The sequence below is a fragment of the Scardinius erythrophthalmus genome, assembly GCF_964197995.2.
Source record: "Scardinius erythrophthalmus genome assembly, chromosome: 10".
In the NCBI taxonomy this organism is placed as follows: Eukaryota; Metazoa; Chordata; class Actinopteri; order Cypriniformes; family Leuciscidae; genus Scardinius; species Scardinius erythrophthalmus.
Genome location: NC_138230.1, coordinates 8,485,264 through 8,510,857, shown reverse-complemented (window position 1 = coordinate 8,510,857; position 25,594 = coordinate 8,485,264). Strand labels below are relative to the sequence as shown.

Here is a 25,594-nt window from a genome sequence, read left to right as displayed (position 1 = left end):
AAGTCTGATGTGTGGCCCGCCTGGTCTGAAGTACTTGCTAGTAACTACGAAAAGAGAAGCAGTTTTGGTGTCTGGCAAAATTATTTTAAGAGCTGTAATGTCTGGAAAGTGTGTCTATCCGTTTTTTCATCTGTCTTCTGTGTGAGAGTGAACGTTTAGTTGGTAAGAATGACTTCTGCCTGTAATCTCGTAATCTTACAAACAATACCAATCATTTGTAAATCTACCAGCCCAAAATTTAATCTCACCATGTTACTAATGACTAAGGTGGCTATTCTGACATTCTTCTGATGTTATCTGTGGAGGAATGTCATTAGGTAAGGCTTGTTCACAAAAAAAAAAAAAAAAAAAAAAAATTTTAGAAAGCAACTGGAGGCAAGATTGTGCAATCAATTCTTAAGGTCAATTTAAGTCTTTTTGTGGCAAGTGACCCAGGTAAGTGTGGCAAGTGACTTCAAATTTATCGTGTTTATGCATAGGTTAACTTACTGAATGGACATGAATGTGTTAGTTATTTGGCCCCTGTTTTTTCTACTTGTTACTTTATTGTTTCTTGGCCATAAGTCAATTAGGCCTAGTGTTGAGCTCATTTGCATATTCAAATTCATTTTCTAGAAGAAGAATCTTCTAATACAAAATGTTTTACTTTTCTTGTAGACTTTCACTGTGTAAAATTTTACTGTGGTAGGAGTAAAGTAAAAAATTAAGCCTATGCGGGTGTATTTTGGGTAGCCTATATTTGATTAGTGTATAGCTCATTTGCATATTCAAATTAATTTTCAAAGAAACTTGTAATACAAATTTTTTTACTTTTCATGGGTACTAACATTGTGTAAAGTTTCATTTTGATAGGAGTAAAGGAAAAAAATAGCCCCATTGGGGTGTATTGCCTGGCCTTATTGGCACATCTCGGATTGATGAGAATTTAACATATTTCCTCAACTAGAATTTCTTAGGACTTTTAGTATGTTGTTCTGGACACCTCATAGAAATGATCTATGCTGAAAAAAAATATTTTACAATTAGTTCTATTTTTGGCTCCAAAATGAGTTACTTTGCCTGGACTATTTAATGGAAACCTATTGACTCCGCCGCCGTTCCGCAGATGGTGGAAATTAGGGGCGAGAGAATGGCGGCATCTACTGGAGACTTCGGAAAAATACTGCTTCTTAATTTTAATATGTTAATGTGTGAATACAGGAGCTCTGACATCACTGTAGTTCAGAGAGATTCAGAGAAAGTGAAACTAACTTGATCAACAACAATATGGACTCCTGAAACGATCAACCTCTTTAAACTACAGAATATTTATTGATCCGTTCAAAGAGTCTTGTGGACACATCTGATCCTCACAGGTAAGAGATAGAAATATAAGAGAGATTGTGCTGAACAGGTTTCTAATGGAAGTGAACTGGTTTATAGGTTTATGTCGAACTGGAATAAGTTGAACAGAACCAGGTTTAAGCATATCAAATACTCAACTATGTTAGTTGTTCACTGAAATGGTATCAGAATTATATTTAAATATGCCATTTGATTGTTTTTGATACAAAGATGGGCGTTTCTGTCATTTTGTCACAAAACGTAACGACTAAAGAAACAGTAGGCTAAATGACCCGCAGACAGACTGAACACAAAACCTCTAAACTGCAGATGAAAATCACATTTACATTAAACATTATTAAGATGAAAATTACTCTTGGCCATATAATATATTTTATGGAGAGCTGTAAATATACGAGCCTGGTGCGTCGCGCAGGTGTCGCTTATTAGCCTATCAATCACGCCACCGGCCTCGTCCTGCTCGCCACAATATATTTTAATATTATAAGAAACTTAAATTGAGTGTGTGTATCAAGTGTGTCCAAACTTGAGACTAGAAGTGTAGGTGATTTATCTTCTTAATTTCTCTCTCCAGCGATGTCTTCCTCCAGCGGTCCACTGACTGAGGAGCTTCAGTGCTCTATATGTCTGGACGTGTTCACTGATCCAGTCAGCACTCCATGTGGACACAACTTCTGCAAGACCTGTCTGAATAAGTGCTGGGACAACAGCCGGACCTGCAACTGTCCATATTGTAAAGAAACATTCAAGCACAGACCTGATCTCAAGATTAACACCACACTCCGAGAAGTTGTAGATCACTATAAAAAGAAAAGTCCTGAGAAAAAAGCTGAAGTTCTGAAAAAAGCTGAAGTTCTGTGTGACTTCTGCGAGGAAAGAAAGCTGAAAGCCCTGAAGTCGTGTCTGGTGTGTCAGAGCTCTTACTGTGAAACTCACCTGGAGCGTCATCTGAGAGTGGCAGGTTTAAAGAAACACAAACTGATGAATCCTGTGAGTAATCTGGAGGACTATATATGTCAGAAACATGAGAGACCTCTGGAGCTGTTCTGTAGAGATGATCAGACATGTGTGTGTCTGTCCTGCACTGACGGAGACCACAGGAACCACAACACTGTTTCTTTAGAAGAGGAGAGTGAAGAGAAGAAGGTAGAAGTTACTGACAAACTGATTTTAAATGGCTCTTATCATGAGGAAACACTTGTTCTTTAATATAAATGAATCAGTTATGAAAACATATTGTGTGTTGTTCTCTGTCTATAGACTCAACTGATGAAGACACAGAAAGACACACAGCAGAAGATCCAGGACAGAATCAAGAAGATTCAAGACGTCAAACACTCAGCAGAAGTCAGAAAAGTGAGAATTTTAATATCTATCATTGTTTATTGAATTGTTGTATAAAAGAAATTTCACACTCACAGTCACACTGCTGGTCTGAATATCGACACGTCTGTGATTCCCTGATCACTTAGTAAAGTAATAACACATCTCTCCTCAACAACACACATGATTTGAGGAATCATTCAGTGCAAACGGGGCAGAATGAGGGATTTTGAAAACCGCCTAAAACACTGAAGTATGAGAAATAATAACACTGATTCTTCTCTTAACAAACGCCACTAATAATGTGTTGATTGTCCTGGTTGAGCAGAGAAACACAGAGAAGGAGAAAGCAGCCCGTGTGGAGCTCTTCACTGATCTCATCCGCTCCATTGAGAGATGTCAGACTGAACTGCTGGAGATGATGGAGGAGCAGCAGAAAGCAGCAGAGAAACAGGAGCAAGAGCTCATTGAAGAGCTGGAGCAGGAGATCACTGAGCTAAAGATGAGAAACACTGAGCTGGAGCAGCTCTCACACACTGAAGATCACCTCCACCTCCTACAGGTCAGTCAACATCTCTCTGATCAATGATAATGCAGTATATGACACCATAACACTCCCCATGCTGAAGGATTTCTCCTCTCTCCTGCTGTAGATTTACTCATCCCTGTGCAGCTCTAGAAACATCAGGAACTGGTCTGAGATCAGTGTGAAGACTGATGAGAGTCTGGAGACTCTGAGGAGAGCTCTGACTAAACTGCAGGACTCTCTACAGGAGAAACTCACGCAAACTGGTACAGCAATATCAAATACACTGTACAGATACATATATTTATCATCTTTTAATATCAGTAATGAAGAATGAGTCTGTTAAAGCTGAAATAAGAGAAGTGTGTGATCATGTGTTTGTGTCTCATTATCATCACATGTTTTTAAGAAAATCTAATTAATAGGCATTATGGGTTTGAGAGGTACATTTTATCCTTCATTATATCAGGCCTAAAGCTTAAACTTTAAAATCGTTAAAGTTTTTTTTATTCCTTTTTTAGCTTGTTTGCACTCCAAAAATACAGTATGATGAAATATTGAGATGAATAACACTAGCCACAAAAATAACATATTGATTCTCTAAATATCAGCAGAGACACATTGATCAGATAAAACATGATGTTGTACACAATTCTTTAAATATAACCTTAAATCTTGTCTATAATTCCACACATAAACATGTCAAAGATCTGATGGTGTTTTATTGTCATTAGTCTCTACAGAACTGAAGAGGAGACAGCAGTATGCAGGTACAGTGTGCTGTCTGCACTACACTAGATTACATTCAGATACTCACAGCTTCATCACTGACCGACAGTATGATTAAACACTGATTACATATTACACACATCATCACTATATATCTGTATTGTGAATTTGTGATTTATATTCTCTGTTTTCTCAGTGGATGTGACTCTGGATCCTGATACAGCTCATCCTGCTCTCATCCTGTCTGATGATGGAAAACAAGTGAGACATGGAGACATTACACAGAAACTCCCAGACAAACCAGAGAGATTTGATCACTGTGCAAATGTCCTGGGAAAGGAGGGATTCTCCTCAGGGAGATTTTATTTTGAGGTGCAGGTGAAGGGAAAGACTGACTGGACTTTAGGAGTGGCCAGAGAATCCATTAACAGGAAGGGATTGATCACACTGTCTCCCAGTAATGGATACTGGACTGTGTGGCTGAGGAATGGGAATGAATATAAAGCCTGTGCTGGTCCTTCTGTCTCTCTGTGTGTGAGAGTGAAGCCGCAGCGGGTCGGTGTGTTTGTGGATTATGAGGAGGGTCTGGTCTCCTTTTATGATGTGGAGTCCAGCTCTCATCTCTACTCTTTCACTGATCAGTCTTTCACTGGGAAACTCCATCCATATTTTGGCCCGTGCAATAATGCTGGAGGTAAAAACTCAACTCCACTGATCATCACACCAATTGAATGTACACAATGAAAATGATTTATATAATTCAAAATCTAAACATATTTTGCTATTTTTTCATCATTTGTTTTTCATTGTGAAAATCTATAATTCTAGCTGATAACATTAATAAATAATCAAAGCTGTGTCTAATTGCTGTGATAAAAGCTGTGATAATACTGTGGTAAATCAGATGGTAATACCTCAATATTTATCAGAACTGTATGATTACCATATTCATACACTACACTATGGATCTTCAAAGTAGAACACATAAAAGCACCATGATATTATGATCATGGTAATAACAAAAAAAAAAATAAAAAAGGAGAAGAAGAAGAAAACATTGTAGGTCTATTATCAAGTTACCATGTCAAATGTTTAACCATAACAATAGAATAGAATAGAATAATAGACAAATTTCAACACACATCAGATTCATTTAAATGCTCATTTTTTATTGAGACAGTTATATACATCTTCAAATATAGGACTGTTAAATATCTGAAGGTGCTGATATGAAGTAGAGATAAATATGAAAATTTATAAAAAATATTTTCCTTCTATCAGGACATAGAGATTATTCTATTAAAGATGCCTATTTATATTGCTGTTTATGTTTAATGTCTATTGATCTGTATGAAAATTGAGCACAGCTTCTTTTTACAATACAGTGATAAAATAAGGTCATTGTTTTGATGGAAAAGAAGAAAGAAAGTCACATATTTGTTATGTGTCCTGAGAGAAAGAGTAGAAAACTTTATCTCTTTAAAGTAAACCAGTCACAGTAAAGAAACTCATACAGGTTTGGGGAGAGTAAATTATGATGACAGAATTACTATTATTTTGTGTGAGCTATTACTTTAAGATTCTCTGAGCGTTACTGTAGATAATGTTCACTGGGTGGCGCTTTATAGTTTTAATATAATTTTGTTTTATTTAGTTTACTTGGTTAAAATGTGTTCTTTGTGAGTGCTATGTCTGGTAAACTGTTTGGAATAACGCCGTTTAAAAGAACGGCGTTAGGTAACGACGTTATTTTTTCAGTAACGGGGTAATCTAACTAATTACTTTTCCCGTCGTTACAACGCCATTAACATTACTGGACGTTAAATGCGGTGCGTTATGCATTGATTGAATAAACTCTATTAGACATTCTCTGATAAACTGTGTAATCCGAACGCACCCCTGGCTCGCACTCTCACGGCTAGTGAGGAGGTGAGTTAATTAAGCCAGGGCTTAATTTGAGCCGGAAAACGCCGGAACATGTTCCGTCACCTCCGACGTTGGATCCGGAACCTTTTTTATTGGATCAGGCACCTCCTGTGTCACTATGGAAAATGAATTGTCTAAATTACACAAGGCTAATTTATTTATTATTTTTTTAGTGTTCAATGTTGTTATTTGTCTGGTTAGTCTGTATTCCCCATTGAAGTTCTACAAAAATCTTGTTTGCATTTTCGATGCGTTTTGAGATTGCTGTTAGCCTCGATGTCAAAAATGACGTCAAATGTCGATGAAATGTCAAAAAGACAGCAAAGTTTGCTTAACTTTTTCAAATTCGCTGGCTAGTCAGATCCCAAACATGCAAAAATCGTTTCAGCTGATCAAGAATGTGGAGAAGGTGGACACAGTAGTGTCGACATAATATCTCGTTATTTCGACATAATAAGGGGACATTCTAATCTGCATTAAACCACATTAAGCGTTCTTATGGGAGGAAATACTTAACGTGTAATTGCGTTCATATTCTGGGCTCATCTGATTTTTTGTACATAGCATAGCCTACTTTGTTATGATTTTAGTATCATAATGATTAATAAATGTACGCACAATTATCCGTGAATTTGATTTGAACAAATGCCTTTCAACTTGTGAGTGCAAAATTCAGAATTAAATGAATGTGCACTGTGCAGCAATTTGTACAAATAGAGAGTATGTAGGCCTACTATACTGTTGTAGCCATTAAATAAGCGCATTTAGTTTCATATTTGTAAAAATATTATGTTTTTTTCATCTATGTTGATTTATGAAAAGTGAACAGCACGAGTAAGATAGGATGCGCAATATGAGACGAGTGGGTCAGACATGATGTTGACCACTTCATTATGTTTTGTTTTGTAGAAAGCGTTTCTTTAAAGTGAATTTCGTTTTGTATAAATTGTATCTTAATTTTAATAAATTTTTCATCAACCAACTGCCTGGATTTAAGAAGCAAATATAACAGAAAATAATCATGGAGGCGCCCGCGCGGTCATTGCACGTTAACTGGAGCGCATCTCATCCTAACTTAAAGGGATACTTCACCTCTGGGAAGATGAATGTGTATTTAAAATAGGTCATTTAAGTAGAAGAAATGTGGAGAAATTTTTGAATTTGGAGCTTTCTAGACTGAGAAAAGCCAGAAAATGTATTTTTGGCTTATGTGGATGAAAGACAACAACTCCCAGAATGCACTTGCTTCGCTGCCTTAGGAGGCCACGCCTACCGGTTAGAGAGCACAGTTGAAAACAACAAGGCTAGCCTAAGTAAGTGATGAGTTTGCCAGGGATTTAGAGACCCAAAATGTCCGGGATTCGGCTTTTGCGTTCTACAGTCGCCATTCATCATGTTTACTGTGGCGAGCAGGACGAGGCTGACGGCCGCGGGAGAACGGCGCGAGGCCGGTGGCTTCATTACTGAGACGCGCCGGGTCTCGCATCTCTCACGGAGGAGCGGGAATTTTCTTAGCAATATTAAAACGCACATCAACCGATCACTTGTTTAGCGTTCATGTAAACACTACAGTCAGATTCACCGATCGGAATTAATTCAGTTAGATTGAAACGAGAGGTGTGCATGTAAACAATGAATGGCGACCGCAGAACGCAAAAGCCGAATCCCGGACATTTTTAACAGTCTCGCCCGCCGGACAAGTCCGGAAAAATGAAGATGGTAACCCCTACTTACTCAGCTTTCTCCTATTATTCAGCTTTCTCCACAGAACAAGAGCCTGCCAGCTTAGCTTCCAAAGAAAGACGGCTGATACTGTGTACATTCTGTGAGTGAGATCCCACCCTGTATGGGCGGGTTGAAAACATGCGGAACAACGCCATCTACTGGCTGTAGTCTTTAGCCTCTGGACAGAAAATCCTCCGATGACGCAAAATGACGATTTTTGCGTCATCGGAGGATTTTTTCCAGACAAAAAATACATAAATCTCTCCTCTCAGGGGGATATGAGGGGGGAAAGCATGGTAATTCGAAAATACTACAGGTTTTCTACTAATACAAAGCTTAATGCTAAATCCTGAAGTAACCCTTTAACGAAACTCAGTGTATGCCTCACACAGACATGAGAAATACATCAAATACACAAAGCTTAAAATGTCTTTAAACGAAATAATTCAAAACGAAAAGAAAAAGGCTACTCTCTGATTAGCCTATGTTAATCCATTATGTGCATTTCTCTCTATAGGCGCATAACGCGCGTTCATATATGGCGATCGTCAACTTCATCTTTGTAGCTGACACTGTCAGAAAACACTAGTTTATTAATGAAAATTAATACACGCCTCACCGGATTAACAAATGCACATCTTGCTTGTTGCACGCACAAATATTATGTCGAAATAACGAGATATTATGTTGAAATAACATTATTATTAATAATAGCCTATACATCTTTTAGAATATTTGATTGAATGCTGAATGTTGCGCTTGTTCAATTTAATAAAATTAAAACTTTAATTGTGATCATTAAAATAATTGAATATTAAATATTTAGTGGCCAAGTTTTGCGCATGATCTAGCACCTCGTCAATGATCTAGCACCCCCTCAGCACATGCGTTAAAAATTCTCTGGAGCTGCCCCAGAAGCTATAGGCAGTGTCATTTTTTTTTTTTTTGTTCCGTTACCTCCAACCCCCGTTTTGAGTCGCCGGAGTCGCAGTGTTTTTACACACTTGCCAGCACACACACACACACACACACACACACACACACACACAAACACACACACACACACACACACACACACACACACACACACACACACACACACACACACACACACACACACACACACACACACACAAACACAAACAAGCTAAACAGAGATTTGATGAAGCAGCAGAGATGGCGAGTCAGGAACAATCCGATGAAAAGTGAGATGGTCCTCAATGCAGAACATGAAATCCACGGGGAGGAGTCGGATCCAGATCCAACTCCTCCCACCTTACATACCTAAACCTACCAATCTCCACCCCCTGATCCCTAAACCCACCCCTAAACCTACCCATCTCCACCCCTAAACCTACCAATCTCCACCCCTTATACAAGATCCGACTCCTCCCCCCGGATCTTGTGTACTGCATTGAGGTGCTACTGTGAAAAGTTGGCATTTTCAAGGTGGAGATAGCCTATACTTCAAGTTCATTGAGGTCAAACAAAGGCAAGAACTAGGGGTGGAACGGTACATGTATTCGTATTGAACCGAAACGGTACGGGCGTCACGGTTCGGTGCATGAATACACACGGAGAATACACGGTATAAAAATAAATAAAACTCGCGTGCAAATTAATTAATGTAATGCGGAACTACTGTTAGATACGCGGGTTCTTTATCTGTATCCCCGCCTTAGCTCTGAACATGGCTCTGGAGCAGGCTGCGATTTAAAGGAGAACTTGGTAACTTTTTTAACTTAATAAAACTGTCTAGAAATCATTTGGATGGTTAAACAACCTGTTCTGGTGATATTGGTGACTTTCCCCGCTCCCCCCAGCGTTTCCAGGCGGAAAACCAACCTTGCAACTTGGGGACTACCGTCCCGGCAAGATAGAAATTGGAAGTCTTGTGAGAAGCGAGAATGAGAACGAGAACGAGCGCGAAACACGAATTGCTTTACGGCAATTCGACATAAACACACACGCATGTATGATGTATTACCAGATTACCCACCTCGGTAGACATAGCTCCACACGATGCAGTTGGCTTGCTCCGATCAAAACAAACGCACATGAGCAGCGGTAGAGAGGGGGAGGAGGCCTCCGCAAGTGAGTTTTTTACGACCGTGTTGTGAAATATACGCCCCCCCCACAGCTGTAGGGGGAGCTCGTGGGGAAAACATGCGACAACAAAAGGAAAAATCAGCGAAGAAGTGACTAGAGTTCGCTAGAGTTGCAGAGTTCTCCTTTAAAGATTGGAATACTGGAATGTGGTGTGTGTGTGTGAGAGGGAGAGAGGCGCGGGCGCGATCGAAAAGTCGCAAAGTGTTTACATTTGTGTGCGCGCGCGCGCTCGTGTGTGTGTGTTTTTGTGTGAGGCACGGACGCGATCGAACAGTGAAAACATAAAAACATACTCTGTAATTTTGTTTATACAGGACATTCAAACTGCAAAGTGTTTCCAAATTCTTTGACATATAGCAACTTTTTTTTTTAACAGTAACGCAAATAGTTACTTTCCCTGGTAACGAGTTACTTTTATTATAGAGTAATTCAGTTACTAACTCAGTTACTTTTTGGAACAAGTAGTGAGTAACTATAACTAATTACTTTTTTTAAAGTAACATTCCCAACACTGCCCCTAAATTATCACAGAATATAGATAGCTCTGAATCGCCTGTAGATGATCTTATTGGAATAGGAATTCTATCCATCTTAACATCTGGGACAATATTAAAGTCCCCACCTAGAATCATTTCAAGATCATGAAATCTTTCTCTTACTTTGTTAATCTCATTTTAAATATCAGAGAACAAATCAACTTTATATGTTTTAATATGTGAGGCATACAGTAGGCTACCTAACAAAAACATTTTCCCATCGATGGATAACACATGAAATACATGTAGGAGGAGCTCTGACATCACTCTCTGACATCACTCTCTGACATCACTGTAGTTCAGAGAGAGATTCAGAGAAAGTGAAACTAACTTGATCGACAACAATATGGACTCCTGAAACGATCAACCTCTTTAAACTACAGAATATTTATTGATCCGTTCAAAGAGTCTTGTGGACACATCTGATCCTCACAGGTAAGAGATAGAAATATAAGAGAGATTGTGCTGAACAGGTTTCTAATGGAAGTGAACTGGTTTAGTAGGTTTATGTCGAACTGGAAAAAGTTGAACAGAACCAGGCGCCGTTTGCATAAACCGCTAGTCCTTAGTTTATCAAAGTTAATACACATTTTTCTTTAAGACTGTTCATAACTTTTTAAAGTCAGTACATAAAAACGTAGATTGGTGTAAAACCGAAAAGTAACAGTGATGACTGCTATTTAATTCTTTAGACAGTCTTAACATAATAGTTTTATATGCAACTGGACCGAGGGTTTAATTATGTCAAAAACTCACTCAACTATTTTAGTTGTTCACTGCACTGAAATGGAAGCTATCAGAATTATATTTAAATATGTCATTTGATTGCTTGTCAAGCCAAGTTTGGGCTTTCTTTAATTTTAGTCACACGACATAAAGCCATAAGAAATAGGATATGACCCTTACACAGACACTAACAAACCTCTGGAGAAGGACCTGGCTGCAGTCTGCAGATCGCGGCGGGGCTACACGTGTGATTTATTTGTCATTTTGATTATTTCATATCACCATATGAGAAAGGAAATGTAAAGGGCAGGGACGGACTGACAATCTGTGCGTTCTGGAAAAGTCCAGAAGAAAAAGTCTAATAAAGCAATATGAACTGTGAACAGCCAACAGCAGGGGCACTGATAGGCTACGATACGTTAGGCTATATGCTAAAAAACAACAACTGAGGAAGAAGAGTCGGCCTAGCCACTGACAGAACGTTAGTTTTATAAGGCTTACCTAGCTATTGCACTTTTAAATTTGCTTATGTAGTAGTCATAGCTGCCTCGTTAATTTTGGTACAACCCTAGTACAAATGAATGGTAATCACCTAGATGCAGGTGCGCTATAGGTGCGTGAGTGTGTATAAGGAAGCTATTGCGTTGTTGGCGTGCGTTGACTGCTGCAAACTTGGACGCTGTTCTTTCGAGTTATTCCCTTATGGGGATCTTCGAGCTGTGCCACGCAGTAGGCCTATTTGGGTATGTTACCATGAAGAAATAAATATTTTTGTGTTGGGCGAGCTGTTGGCTATATGCATTCTGTTGTTTTAGTATGCATCCTGGGCTGTTTATCTATCGTGGTCTGACGTTGGAAGGGCTGATTTGTTAATAATCAGGTGGGTAAATGATTTGATTTAATGGGTGGATATCCGCGAAAGGATTTGTTATATCGTGTTCCCCTCTGTTGTAGCTAAAGAGGCCAAGAGCCGGTAATATGTCCGTGTGATGACAGCTGATTGGGACTGTGACCGGGCTTCCCCTTCCTTCCTGTTTGGTCTTTGCCTTCGTTGTCTTGAATAGACTACTGTCGTTGTGCGTTGCCGTGACGTTCCGTCTTGCCTCAACTCAACTGCGCCTGCTTGACCTGTCCACATCAAGTGAACTTGACATCGGGAGATTGTGAGACCCGAGTATTAATCCGTGTGGCCGTTTGGCCACCTCCGCACTGTTTCAACTGGAAGATTGTGTCTGTGGGGTTTGTATGGTTGTGTGGATGAATTCAAAGTTGATGTGAGTGTTTGAGTGTGCTGTTTATTGTTGGAAGTGTGTGTGAGCGTGTATATGTACGAGTGTGCGAGCGTGAGAAATAAGTTGTGAGTTTGCGTGATTTTAAATGCATCCTGTGTGTGTGTGTGTGTGTGTGTGTGTGTGTGTGTGTGTGTGTTGTTAATGGACAAGGTGTAATGTGATTTGCATCTGTTATTTTGTTGTTTTTGTTTTGTATTTTGTTGATCAACTTGTATTTTTCTTTTCTTGTCTGTTGATTTGATCATTTTGATTATTGTACTTTTTTTCTTGTTTATTGATTTGTGACAATTTGACATTGATTTTGTTAACTTTGTTGGATCGGCTGAGGAGTGCTGACCACTCTAGGTCCAAGTTAATGGGTACCCTTGTTCACTGAGTGATTTGAGTCTTTTGAATTCCCTGTCACTTGAATGCACGTGTGCTTGTGGTGAAGTGAGTACATTACTGTACGTTTGAAGTGCTTGTAGTGAAATGGAATTGGGTAGGTTTGTTATTTCTCCTTGCCATCCGACTTGTTATTTTTGATTTTTGTTATTTTTCTTTAGTTTTGATTCTGAAGCCACATTAACCCCTGGTGTATGGAAGTGTGTGTGTGTGTGTGTGTGTGTGTGTGTGTGTGTGTGTGTGTGTGTGTGTGTGTGTGTGTGTGTGTGTCAAGCTTTTAGTCTAGTTATTATAATAAAGTATTATTGTTATTTTCTGTATTCACGTCTCTGCTGTGTCTTTGTGGGAACGAACCTGTGTGTCCTTATTGGACCATAATTTACCTGGGTGAAATTCCCAGGGTGGCGTAGTCGGTGTTGTAATTATAATTGAGTCCAGAATAACGAAACTCACCTTTTCGATGCCACACTTACATTATATTTGAATAGTTATAAGTTATAGTCGGCTATATAGCAGTGGTCTCCAACGTGGTGGCCGCGGGCACCTGGTATCCCGCGTGGAGCCTGTGAGTTGCCCGCCGTGCCAGAGCCATAGAGAGAAAGAGTTGCGACACTCTTTGATGTCGCCGCTATGGCTGTCACGTGGTTCATGTAAGCCCCAATAGTTCCAAAACATACGCTGGCTGTCATTTTCTTCTATGGGACAGACAGCAGCGATTGCATTATTGAACGGTAAATATAAAATAAAACACACACCCAAGTACTTTTTCAGCTGTTATTGCATTTTTAATATCAGTTTTGCATTTGGAGATAAGTTTTAGGCTATATTTTTGGAGGGAAAAGCTTAGTGTTCATGTTCGCATGGGTAGTAGTGGCTTTAGCGGCTCTAACTTAACTTTTCCTTATCATTCATCTGATGATGGAAGTCTAATGATATTTATTTTAGCACAACTGGGCTGTATTAGGCTATTGATTCCCGTGATTTTGCTTATAAATTTTGATTCAGCCATCAGCCTACCTTCGTGATCACACAAAGAGGTCTGCCGTGGCGGTCCGTCCGTACAGAGTTCGCGTAAATATTTTTTATTAAACAATGACAGACAACAAAAATGTGTGCTTGTGTGAACAAGAAAAACAAAAACCAGGGCAGGTGATCCATGAAACAGACAGGACTGGTGATGGCCATAACAATCCTAGAGGTCCAGCATTGTTCTCACAAGCCGCTTCACTCAAGACAATAAAACATAATGAAAAGTTAGTATATCCCAAAAAATTAAAATAAAATAAAAGTTGCTATAAAGGTAGTAGTGATTCATTACCGAACTCTTACTGTCACAGCTGATGAAGTCGCACTAGCAGGCTGTGGATGGCTGAAAATTGGTTGAAACAACCAACATAAAATATAAATAATTAAGCTGTGCATTTACAAATGAAGACCAGTATAAGCATCGCAAAGGGCCTCTGATACAATATAGAAAGTTGACAATTCAAAAGAGGTCGATATTTCAACAACTTAACTCTGGAACAACTCGACGCGCAGCAATGTAAGTGAATGGTGTCCAACGCCAAAACGACAGTGTTTGGAACTATTCAGATCTTCAAATCCCGGAAGTAGTCGGTTAAAAGCGCCGCCATTAGAGCATAAAATCCAGGGGGAGGAGTTGGATAAAATCCAACTCCTCCCACCTTACATATACCTAAACCTACCCGTCTCCACCCCCTGATCCCTAAACCCACCCCTAAACCTACCCATCTCCACCCCTAAACCTACCAATCTCCACCCCTTATATAAGATCCGACTCCTCCCCTCGGATCTTGTGTACTGCATTGAGGTGCTACTGCCATTATTTACAATGGAGGTCTATGGGAGTGTCGCAACTCTTTCTCTCTATGGCTCTGCGCCGTGCCAGTAGCGATCTGCAGTTGTAAATCGGGGCTCCAGGCGTGCCGGTGCAACTAAACATTTGCACTGTTGCCACTGAATTACCCAACTCTCTTTGATTATACGCTGTCATTTGCGTTGCGTATGAGAAACATCAAATGGGAAACGCTCAAAAAAAGCGAAACGAAACTTGTTTGATCTGTGCACGGCCAAAGCAAGCAGGGCTGATCTCGATCACGCGAACATAGAGATGCGCGATCCACTGAGAAGCATTTCAATTCAGCGCAGAATTCTCTATCTCTATTATAAATCCACAGATGACTATGTGATTTAAGTTAGTTAAAAGACAGATGAAACAGCGCAAAAAAACAGGCGAAACATTGTTCCAAGAACAAACCAGTTAGAAAACATTTCACCCCACAACTTTACTGTAGTAAAACTGTAGTAAAACAAACTTTTTTTGGCAGAAATGTGCCTGTATATATTCATATTAAAAATGCTTTTATATATAGTCATGAAGCTATTAAATGTAATGCAGTAATGTTTTTGTTTAGAAGTTATGGCAGTTTATCTATTTTGCATTTATAATACTAAATATTTGTGCTACTGTTTTGATAATATACAATACGTTTATAGAGAATAAAAAATCAATATATATTTTCATAATTTTTCTGGAATTGTTGACTTTTTTTAAAACGCTTGTAAGTCTGAACCAGAATATCAATATATTTTATTATTTCGCATATGATGATGAAAAGTAAAAAAAAAAAAAAAAAAAAAATTAAAAGTAAAGGTAAAGTAAAAAGCACCACCATGTTATGTATAATAAATATTTTTGAGTATAACAAATAAGTTGCCCTTCTAGATTATTTCATCCCTTGAGGTATAGCCCTCGCACAAAAAGGTTGGAGACCCCTGGTATATAGTAACTACATGTTTTATAATTACAAGTTTGTGTAATTTGGGGGTTTCTGGCCAGTGACATTTCATTATTTGTATTATAGTTTCAATGCAGATGTAATGGCATTGTACAAATTTTTTGTTTTTATTTGAAGGCTGAGGCTGCATTAATAAACACAACCCCAATTATCATCATTGGTTTTGAGATGTTACTTGCTTGTCTGATATGCTACAGTATTGTGGCATACACTGTAAAAAGTGAACAGTTGGATCAACTTAAAAAAATTACTTCAATTGGTAACACCTAAAGAAATTAAGTTTTCTCAACTTAAATTATCACGTTTTATCGTGAAAAACGTGATAATTTAAGTTGAGAAAACTTAATTTCTTTAGGTGTTACCAATTGAAGTAATTTTTTAAGTTGATCCAGTTGTTCACTTTTTACAGTGTAGTATCAGGACATCCTGGCTATAGTGTCGGTCGTGCACGGCTAGGGGCGAATGGCAGGATGATGGGCCTATTTGGGAGAAAGCCCATGTTTTTTAGCCCCAGTCCACTCATATGGAAAAGGTTTGCTAAAAACACCTGTGATTCTTATATGTTCCAACAGAATATTGTAAGGGACATATATGCTGCAAAAACCACATATATAAATTGCATAATATTAATGTATTTTTAATCATATTATGTCATATATGTCCTACATACAACTAAAGCCATAGATTTTCATGATATAAAAACACTGGAATATAATACTCATTTAATATGAATGTCCAGCATGGACATGTATAAAACACAGTGCAGTTTATCAATCAGTGTAAGGCTGTACTTCACTCATGCTCTTGCTCTTATCTTGTCCTAAGTCAAGCCCTATGCCTGCAGTCAATCATGGTTATATACTGTATAATCAGCCATAGATGAAACTACATTAAGTTTATCATGCGACGACAATACTGTTTGTGCGGAAAAACAACAAAAATAACGACTTTATCCAACTATTAGTGTTCCTCAATGTGGGCCTCTGACGAGAGTTCACGGGAGCGCCAGGACGCATGCGCGAGAACTGAGCTTACGGCGTTCTTCTTCTACTACTACTTGTTACTGACTGCTCGCTCCTTGGGAGTATTTAAGCTCAGTTCTCGCGCATGCGTCCTGGCGCTCCCGTGAACTCTCGTCAGAGGCCCACATTGAGGAACACTAATAGTTGGATAAAGTCGTTATTTTTGTTGTTTTTCCGCACAAAAAGTATTGTCGTCGCATGATAAACTTAATGTAGTGCCACTGTAGTTACTTGGACTATTTTAACGATGTTTTAATAACTATTCTGGGCCGGTGAGTTTCGGTCACACTGGAAGCCTATGGAGGAGTCAAAATTCTGTCAGATTTCATCAAAAATATCTTAATTTGTGTTCCGAAGATGAACGAAAGACTTACATGGTTGGAACAACATGAGGGTGAGTAATTACTGACAGAATTTTCATTTTTGGGTGAACTAACCCTTTAAATAAAATCAATATTATTAATATTTAACACGCATAAGAAATGTATTAAGTTTACTCAATTAAAAGTCTCTGTATCATCACAGAACGATCTGACCACATCATGGATGCAGCGAGTTCAACCAGTTTGAGTGAATTCATTTCACACAGTATCACAAGAATGGATCAGCAAGAGGAGAGCATCTCTAACACAGGTCGGGCGGTACAAGCACTTGTGGCGCAGGTGTCCAAGCTCACCCAACAACTTCAACTTCTAAGGGCTCCCGCTGTGCCACCCACACCACCCGTTCAACCCATCCACCAGAGCCGGATTCCCAGCCAGAGCCACGACTACCGACACCAGAGCGTTATTCAGGTGAACCTGACTACAGCAGAGCCTTTCTCACTAGGTTCTCCATGCATTTTTCGCTGCAGCCACAGACTTTCAACCGTGAACAGTCGAAGGTAGCATTTGTACTCACATTGCTGTCGGGTAAAACGTCTCTTTGGGGAACGGCTGTGTGGGAGAACCAGGATCCATGCTGCGCCTCATTCCAGGCACTCCCTGAGGAGATGAGAAGGGTCTTCGATTGTGCGGTGGGGGGTAGGGAGGCGGTCTGACTACTCACAGACCTTCGCCAAGGAGATGGCTCGGTGTCTGAATATTCCATCCAGTTCCGCATGGACATGTTCCTGCATGGGCTGGCTGACCGTATTCAAAAGGAGATTTACATTCTGGACTTCCCAGGAATTTGAATGGACTAGTGAAACTAGCATTGTTCAACAAGCACGCCCGAACTGACCTCAGTACGGCATGGATGACTCGCGTACCAGCGGCGGGAACACGGTCAGCTAAGTTTTCGATCACGAGCCCATGCAGGTGGGGAGAGCTCGGCTTTCCCGGGAGGAGAGGGAAAGGCGGAGATCCCAAGGACTCTGCCTGTACTGTGGCAGAGTGGGTCACTTCATCCACTCCTGCTCGGTAAAAGATCAAACCCGGTAGTAACTGTGAGGCTACTATCGGGTGGGATCTCCGCCGAGAAGACCTCATCATCGACCCTCCTCCTGGTAAGACTGAGATGGGCAACCCTTACGCACAACACTCAAGCCTTACTGGACTCTGGAGCAGAAGGTAATTTTATAAACTCGCTCACAGACTCCAGATTCCTATCACCTCACTCATGCACAAGATATCTGTCAATGCTCTCAATGGACAAGAACTTCCCAATATTTCTCACACCACATAACTCATCACATCTGGCAATCACACTGAGACAATATCATTTCTCCTCATGGACTCACCACTTGCACCCGTGGTTCTTGGTCACCCCTGGCTCACTCAACACAACCCCAGAGTCGACTGGGGTCATAATTCCATATCCACATGGAGTAACAAGTGTCATGAGTCCTGTTTAGTGTCTGCTTGTTCGTCTGTGTCTGGTTCTGTGTTTCAGGAGGAGGCAGTGGATTTGTCTAACGTGACCGCGGAGTACCTCGACCTGAAGGAAGTGTTCAGTAAGTCCCGTGCTGCTTCTCTTCCTCCCCATTGTCCCTATGACTGTGCTATAGATTTACTGCCAGGTGAGTCTCCGCCTAAGGGCAAGTTATATTCGCTTTCTGTCCCAGAGAGGGTGGCTATGGAGAAATATATTTCTGATTCTCTGGCATCCGGGTTCATTCGTCCCTTCCTCTTCTCCAGCGGGGACAGGGTTCTTTTTTGTGGGGAAGAAGGATGGTTCTCTGCGACCTTGCATTGATTACCGAAGGTTGAACGACATCACGGTAAAGAATACTTATCCTTTGCCGTTGATGTCTTCAGCTTTTGAGAGGTTACAGGGAGCATCCGTGTTCACAAAATTGGATTTATGTAATGCCTATCATTTGGTTCGCATAAGGAAGGGGGATGAATGGAAAACCGCGTTTAACACCCCCAGGGGGCATTTTGATCATTTGGTTATGCCTTTTGGGCTGTCCAACTCCCCAGCGGTTTTCCAGGCACTCGTCAATGACGTGCTGAGAGACATGGTTGATCAGTTCATTTATGTCTACCTGGATGACATATTGATTTTTTCGTCTTCTCTCCAGGAACACGTTCAGCACGTCAGAAGAGTGCTTCAGAGGTTGTTAGAGAATGGGCTTTTTGTCAAGGCGGAGAAATGCGTTTTTAATGCACAGTCTGTTCCGTTCCTAGGTTACATCGTCTCATCTGAGGGAGTTCGTATGGATCCTGACAAGGTTAAGGCTGTGGTAGATTGGCCAAGTCCAGATTCCCGTAAGGCCCAACAGAGGTTTCTGGGATTCGCCAATTTTTACATGTGTTTTATTCGCAACTTCAGCCAACTAGCCGCGCCTCTGACCGCCTCGACCTCCCCCAGAACAACGTTCAGGTGGTCCGATACAGCCGAGGCTGTATTCGCCAAATTCAAGAACCGCTTTATTTCGGCTCCCATCCTCATTGCCCCTGATCCTTCACGTCAGTTCGTGGTGGAGGTTGATACGTCAGAGGTGGGGGTAGGTGCAGTGCTTTCCCAACGTTCCCACAGATGACAAGATGCATCCTTGTTCGTTTTTGTCCCATCGTTTATCACCTGCCGAACGTAACTATGACATTCGTAACAGAGAGTTGATGGCAGTCAAGTTAGCATTGGAAGAATGGCGTCATTGGTTAGAAGGGTCGGGGGTACCTTTTATTGTTTGGACCGATCACAAGAATCTAGAATATATCAGAACCGCCAAAAGACTCAACTCCAGGCAGGCTCGGTGGGCTTTTTTTCGGACGTTTTAACTTTTCGTACCACCTGGGTTCCAAAAACATTAAACCCGATTCTTTATCTCATATTTTTGGCCTGTCCGAATGCCCGTCCACTCCCGAGTGCATTTTATCCGAGACCCTATTTGTCTCCACACACACATGGGAGGTCGAATCGAAGGTCAAAACGGCCTTAGAAGGGGTAACGCCTCCGCCCCAGTTTGGCCGCCGAATCGATTATTTGTGCCGGAGGGATATCTGTCCGACGTCATTCAGTGGGGGCATTGTTCCATTGTTCTTGACTTGCTCGGTTTGTGCCACTGGTAAGACGTCCAATCGACCCCCAGATGGGTTACTCCAACCGCTGTCTGTCCCTTCGAGACCCTGATCCCACATTGCGCTAGATTTTATTACAAAGGGGCAAGTCGTTTTGACCGTTGTGGACCGGTTCTCGAAGGCGGCTCATTTAATTCCCTTACCTAAATTACCCTCTGCCAAGGAGACAGCGGTGAATGTCGTAGATCACGTCTTTCGCTTACATGGCCTCCCGATGGACATGGTTTCTGACAGGGGGCCCCAATTTGTGTCCAAATTTTGGCAAGAATTTTGTGAGTTACTGGGAGCGAGTGTCAGTCTGTCTTCAGGGTTTCATCCCCAAAGCAATGGCCAAACCGAGAGAGACAACCAAGATTTGGAAAGAGTGTTGCGATGTTTGGTTTCTAGGAATCCTTCCTCCTGGAGTCAGCAAATCTCAATGGTGGAGTACGCCCATAATTCGTTTCCAGTGTCATCTACTGGCCTCTCTCAGTTTGAATGTAGTTTAGGTTTCCAGCCACGTATTTTTCCTGCACGGTCACGGTTCATGAATCCACTGTCTCCCTCTTGTGTGTGTGTGTGTGTGTGTGGGTGTGGGTGTGGTTATCCAATCTCAGGCTGATTATTAGCGCCAGCTTTAAATTCAATTCCCTTTCCCTTTATATGTTCAGTGATCACTGTCTCATGTTGTCAGATTGTTGTGGCTTCCCCGGTGTTGTGTCCTGTTCCAGTGTGCTTCTCTCACCTTCCTCCTGTGGATTATCTTCATTGTGCTTCATCTTCGTTTGGATTGTTGTTCCCTGGATTCCTGCGCACGCCGATCACCGCACGCCAACACCGGGTTGCCCGTCGAAGTCCCTGCGTCATTTGTCACCTGAGTGTTTTGTCCTCTGACCTGTTGTTATCTTCTACAAAGCTCCAATAAACCGTTTTACTTGCATTTGCATCCGTCTCTGTATCATCACAAAAATATAATAAATATGTAATATAGTGCTCATATAAAAACTTCTCCCATGTAGCTCATTTTGAGGTAGGCTAAATGTAACATTATTGTTCTCGAGCTGTTTTATTTACCTCTTTCCGCGGTGGAAAAACACTGAGGTTATCTGGGGGGTTATCTGTACTTGTCCTTTAATGTAAACAACATTTCCTATTTAAGATTATTCTGTTGTTGTTGTTGTTGTTGTTATTTTCTTTTGCCTTGAAAAGGCATGAAGAGGTGAAGAGCAATGACAGAATCTTTCCCACCATCAACAAAAAAACGAGAAAGGAGAGGGAGTTTGGATATTCCTCCATGTGAGTCAATAACCCCCTCAAATCTATCATATATTTTTATCTTGAAAATAGCCATGCATTGTTTAGAATTAAACTCTGCAGATTATTAACATTCTCTCAATAAGATTTTGACTTTAAACTAATGCAGGTGATTTATCTTCATCATTTCTCTCTCCAGCGATATCTTCCTCCAGCGGTCCACTGACTGAGGAGCTTCAGTGCTCTATATGTCTGGACGTGTTCACTGATCCAGTCGCCACTCCATGTAGACACAACTTCTGCAAGACCTGTCTGAATAAGTGCTGGGACAACAGCCAGACCTGCAACTGTCCATATTGTAAAGAAACATTCAAGCACAGACCTGATCTCAAGATTAACACCACACTCCGAGAGCTCGTAGATCACTATAAAAAGAAAAGTCCTGAGAAAAAAGCTGAAGTTCTGAAAAAAGCTGAAGTTCTGTGTGACGTCTGTGAGGAAAGAAAGCTGAAAGCCCTGAAGTCGTGTCTGGTGTGTCAGAGCTCTTACTGTGAAACTCACCTGGAGCCTCATTCGAGAGTGGCAGGTTTAAAGAAACACAAACTGATCAATCCTGTGAGTAATCTGGAGGACTATATATGTCAGAAACATGAGAGACCTCTGGAGCTGTTCTGTAGAGATGATCAGACTATCGTGTGTCTGTTCTGCACTGAAGGAGATCACAAGAACCACAACACTGTTTCTTTAGAAGAGGAGAGTGAAGAGAAGAAGGTAAAAGTTACTGACAAACTGATTTTAAATGTCTCTTATCATGAGGAGTCACATGTTCTTTGATATAAATGAATCAGTTATGAAAACATATTGTGTGTTGTTCTCTGTCTATAGACTCAACTGATGAAGACACAGAAAGACACACAGCAGATGATCCAGGACAGAATCAAGAAGATTCAAGACGTCAAACACTCAGCAGAAGTCAGAAAGGTAGCCTAAGTTAAATTATGTAATTCAGTTTTCTTAAATATTTATTTCATCAGTTAGTTTTGGGGGATTTTTTTTGTTTGCATCACTCTTGTCTGTGTTTGTTCGACAGTCTGTTAGTCAAGCCCAATTTAAACTTCTGTGTCGAACTCACGCCGTAGCTATACGTCTGCTGTGTGTAGTGCGCGTACCCTTCAGCGTACCCTGATGCGCACCTCTCCAAAATGTAACAACGCGTCAACTCTACGCAGACGCAAGCGCTGTGATTGGTCTGCTAGAACCCCTCCCTCGGGTTTCACATGCTCCCTCTGCAAGTGTAATTGCGTGTCAACAATGATGCTGAAGTATAAATGAAAACCAACGTGTAGTCTACAGCGTAGAGGCTCTGGCGTAGGTCCGATGCAGAAGTATAAACCAGCCTTAAGTCTGTATATTAGTGCTGTGGACTGTACAGTCACTCTTTCTGCAGGTTACATTGATACACCATTATGGCAAAAAGTGACTGTTTATGAGAGAGACATCGATTTTAATTCATTTGGTCTACCGACTTGTTTAAAAGAAAGAAAGAACCGCATAAACACCTGTTAGTGTTGCTCAGATATGTTCAACAATTGTTTCTTCTGTGGTTTTGTTTGGAAATTTTTTTGTTGAAGCAAAAATAGATGAAGTATGCATAACTGTCAATATTGTGTCTATAACGTAAGTTAATGAATATTACATTTTTGTTTAGTGAATTGTTGTATAAAAGTGCTAATTGTGATTGCTGTCATTTCATTAGTTGTTATTCTGATCACTTAAAGTGACAACATAACTCTGCTCTACAAGGCACATGATTTGAGGAATTATTCAGTCCAAACGGTGCAAATTAAACAAAGAAAAAAACTCCCAAACACACTGAAATATGATCAAGAGTTATACTGAATCTTTCTTTAGATATGTTATACTGAACTGCTGGAGATGATGGAGGAGCAGCAGAAAGCAGCAGAGAAACAGGAGGAAGTGCTCATTGAAGAGCTGGAGCAGGAGATCACTGAGCTAAAGATGAGAAACACTGAGCTGGAGCAGCTCTCACACACTGAAGATCACCTCCACCTCCTACAGGTCAGTCAACATCTCTCTGATCAATGATAATGCAGTATATGACACCATAACACTCCCCATGCTGAAGGATTTCTCCTCTCTCCTGCTGTAGATTTACTCATCCCTGTGCAGCTCTAGAAACACCAGGAACTGGTCTGAGATCAGTGTGAAGACTGATGAGAGTCTGGAGACTCTGAGGAGAGCTCTGACTAAACTGCAGGACTCTCTACAGGAGAAACTCACGCTAACTGGTACAGCAATATCAAATACACCGTACAGATACATATATTTATCATCTTTTAATATCAGTAATGAAGAATGAGTCTGTTAAAGCTGAAATAAGAGAAGTGTGTGATCATGTGTTTGAGTCTCATTATCATCACAGTTCTTCTTGAAGAGAGCAGGTCATATTCATATTCATCTCTAATTTCAGAAAACTTGCAGTAAATTCATCTTGTACTAGAAGCTTCATCACTGTAACCAGAACCTTGAGGCTTTAGTAAATCTGTGAACACTTTTAGATGAGAAACTACTCAGAAACATTATTTATTATTTCTGCGTCTACATTTTGGGAATGCACATCAGATCAAATTATTTAATCAAGATTTTTAAATGTTTTTAAGAAAATCTAATTAATAGGCATTATAGGTTTAAGAGGTATACATTTTATCCTTCATTATATCAGGCCTAAAGCTTAAACTTTAAAATCGTAAAAGTTTTTTTTAATCCTTTTTTAGCTTGTTTGCACTCCAGAAATACAGTTTGATGAAATATTGAGATGAATAACACTAGTTACAAAAATAACATATTGATTCTCTAAATATCAGCAGAGAAACATTGATCAGATAAAACATGATGTTGCACACAATTCTTTAAATATAACCTTAAATCTTGTTGTCTAAAATTCCACACATAAACATGTCAAAGATCTGATGATGTTTTATTGTCATTAGTCTCTACAGAACTGAAGAGGAGACAGCAGTATGCAGGTACAGTGTGCTGTCTGCACTACACTAGATTACATTCAGATACTCACAGCTTCATCACTGACCGACAGTATGATTAAACACTGATTACATATTACACACATCATCACTAAATATCTGTATTAAGTTGTGATTTATATTCTCTGTTTTCTCAGTGGATGTGACTCTGGATCCTGATACAGCTCATCCATATCTCATCCTGTCTGATGATGGAAAACAAGTGAGATGTGGAGACATTAGACAGAAACTCCCAGACAAACCAGAGAGATTTGATAACTATATATGTGTCCTGGGAAAGGAGGGATTCTCCTCAGGGAGATTTTATTTTGAGGTGCAGGTGAAGGGAAAGACTGACTGGGATTTAGGAGTGGTCAGAGAATCCATTAACAGGAAGGGAGCGATCAAACTGAACCCCAGTAATGGATACTGGACTGTGGCTCTGAGGAATGAGAATGAATATTGGGCCGGTGCTGGTCCTGATGTCTCTCTGTGTGTGAGAGTGAAGCCGCAGCGGGTCGGTGTGTTTGTGGATTATGAGGAGGGTCTGGTCTCCTTTTATGATGTGGAGTCCAGCTCTCATCTCTACTCTTTCACTGATCAGTCTTTCACTGGGAAACTCTTTCCATATTTTTGCCCGTGCCGTAATGATGGAGGTAAAAACTCAACTCCACTGATCATCACTCCTGTCAATTACAGTAAATGAATTTTCTCCCGTAGTATGAAATACACAATGAAAATTATTTATATAATTACAAATCTAAACATGTTTTGCTATATTTTCATAATTTGGTTTTCATTGTTAAAATCTATCATTTCTAGCTATAATTGCAAATTATATTGTGAAAATATAATGCTTTCATAATTATTCCTGCCATTGTTTTCTCCCATCTCAACCTGACAAAGTGAAAGTGTCTGTATTTTTGTTTTTATATACATCAAAATAAACCAAACAATGATAACATTAATAAAGTATATCAAAGCTGTTTCTACCATTTCAATTACAAAATGATCTGTGATAATACTGAAGTAAATCAGATGTTAATTCCTCAATATATATCACTGTATGATTATTACCATATTCATACACAACACTATGGATCTTCAAAACATCATGATATTATGTTCATGGTAAAAACAAAAAAATAAAAAAGAAGAAGAAGAAGACATTGTAGGTCTATTACCAAGATATCATGTCTAATGTTTGCCCCATGGTAAAACTAGGTTTGTTTAACCATAAGAATATAATAGAAAAATAGACAAATTTCAACACACATCAGATTCATTTAAATGCTCATTTTTTATTGATACAGTTATATACATCTTCAAATCAAATATAGGACTGTTAAATATCTG

The 25,594-nt window shown here is 40.0% G+C and overlaps 1 protein-coding gene and 1 long non-coding RNA gene across 2 annotated transcripts; both read left to right on the top strand.

Annotated features, from left to right (window-relative positions):
* The first annotated feature begins 1,223 nt into the window (after positions 1 to 1,223).
* Positions 1,224 to 25,224, top strand: LOC308696846 (uncharacterized protein). Its single transcript, XM_081375749.1, has 17 exons — positions 1,224 to 1,355; positions 1,919 to 2,490; positions 2,605 to 2,700; positions 2,996 to 3,229; positions 3,321 to 3,459; positions 3,928 to 3,963; positions 4,119 to 4,655; positions 4,827 to 4,829; positions 16,987 to 17,255; positions 17,869 to 18,011; positions 21,169 to 21,239; positions 21,397 to 21,968; positions 22,083 to 22,178; positions 23,109 to 23,276; positions 23,368 to 23,506; positions 24,209 to 24,244; positions 24,397 to 25,224. The coding sequence occupies exons 2-17, from the start codon at positions 1,921 to 1,923 to the stop codon at positions 24,942 to 24,944; spliced, it is 3,657 nt and encodes a 1,218-aa protein (XP_081231875.1). The 5' UTR covers positions 1,224 to 1,355; positions 1,919 to 1,920; the 3' UTR covers positions 24,945 to 25,224.
* Positions 10,520 to 12,939, top strand: LOC308697539. The gene is made up of 3 exons (XR_014030950.1): positions 10,520 to 10,653; positions 11,760 to 11,824; positions 11,899 to 12,939. It is a non-coding gene; the product is annotated as an uncharacterized lncRNA (long non-coding RNA).
* Positions 25,225 to 25,594: the final 370 nt, after the last annotated feature.

Excerpts from the sequence above, each read along its gene's own strand:
- LOC308696846 (XM_081375749.1), top strand. The coding sequence starts at position 1,921 with ATGTCTTCCTCCAGCGGTCCACTGACTGAGGAGCTTCAGTGCTCTATA. Across the intron at positions 2,491-2,604 it reads AGGAGAGTGAAGAGAAGAAG|ACTCAACTGATGAAGACACA; the intron begins GTAGAAGTTACT and ends CTCTGTCTATAG. Across the intron at positions 17,256-17,868 it reads GACACCAGAGCGTTATTCAG|ATCAAACCCGGTAGTAACTG; the intron begins GTGAACCTGACT and ends GCTCGGTAAAAG.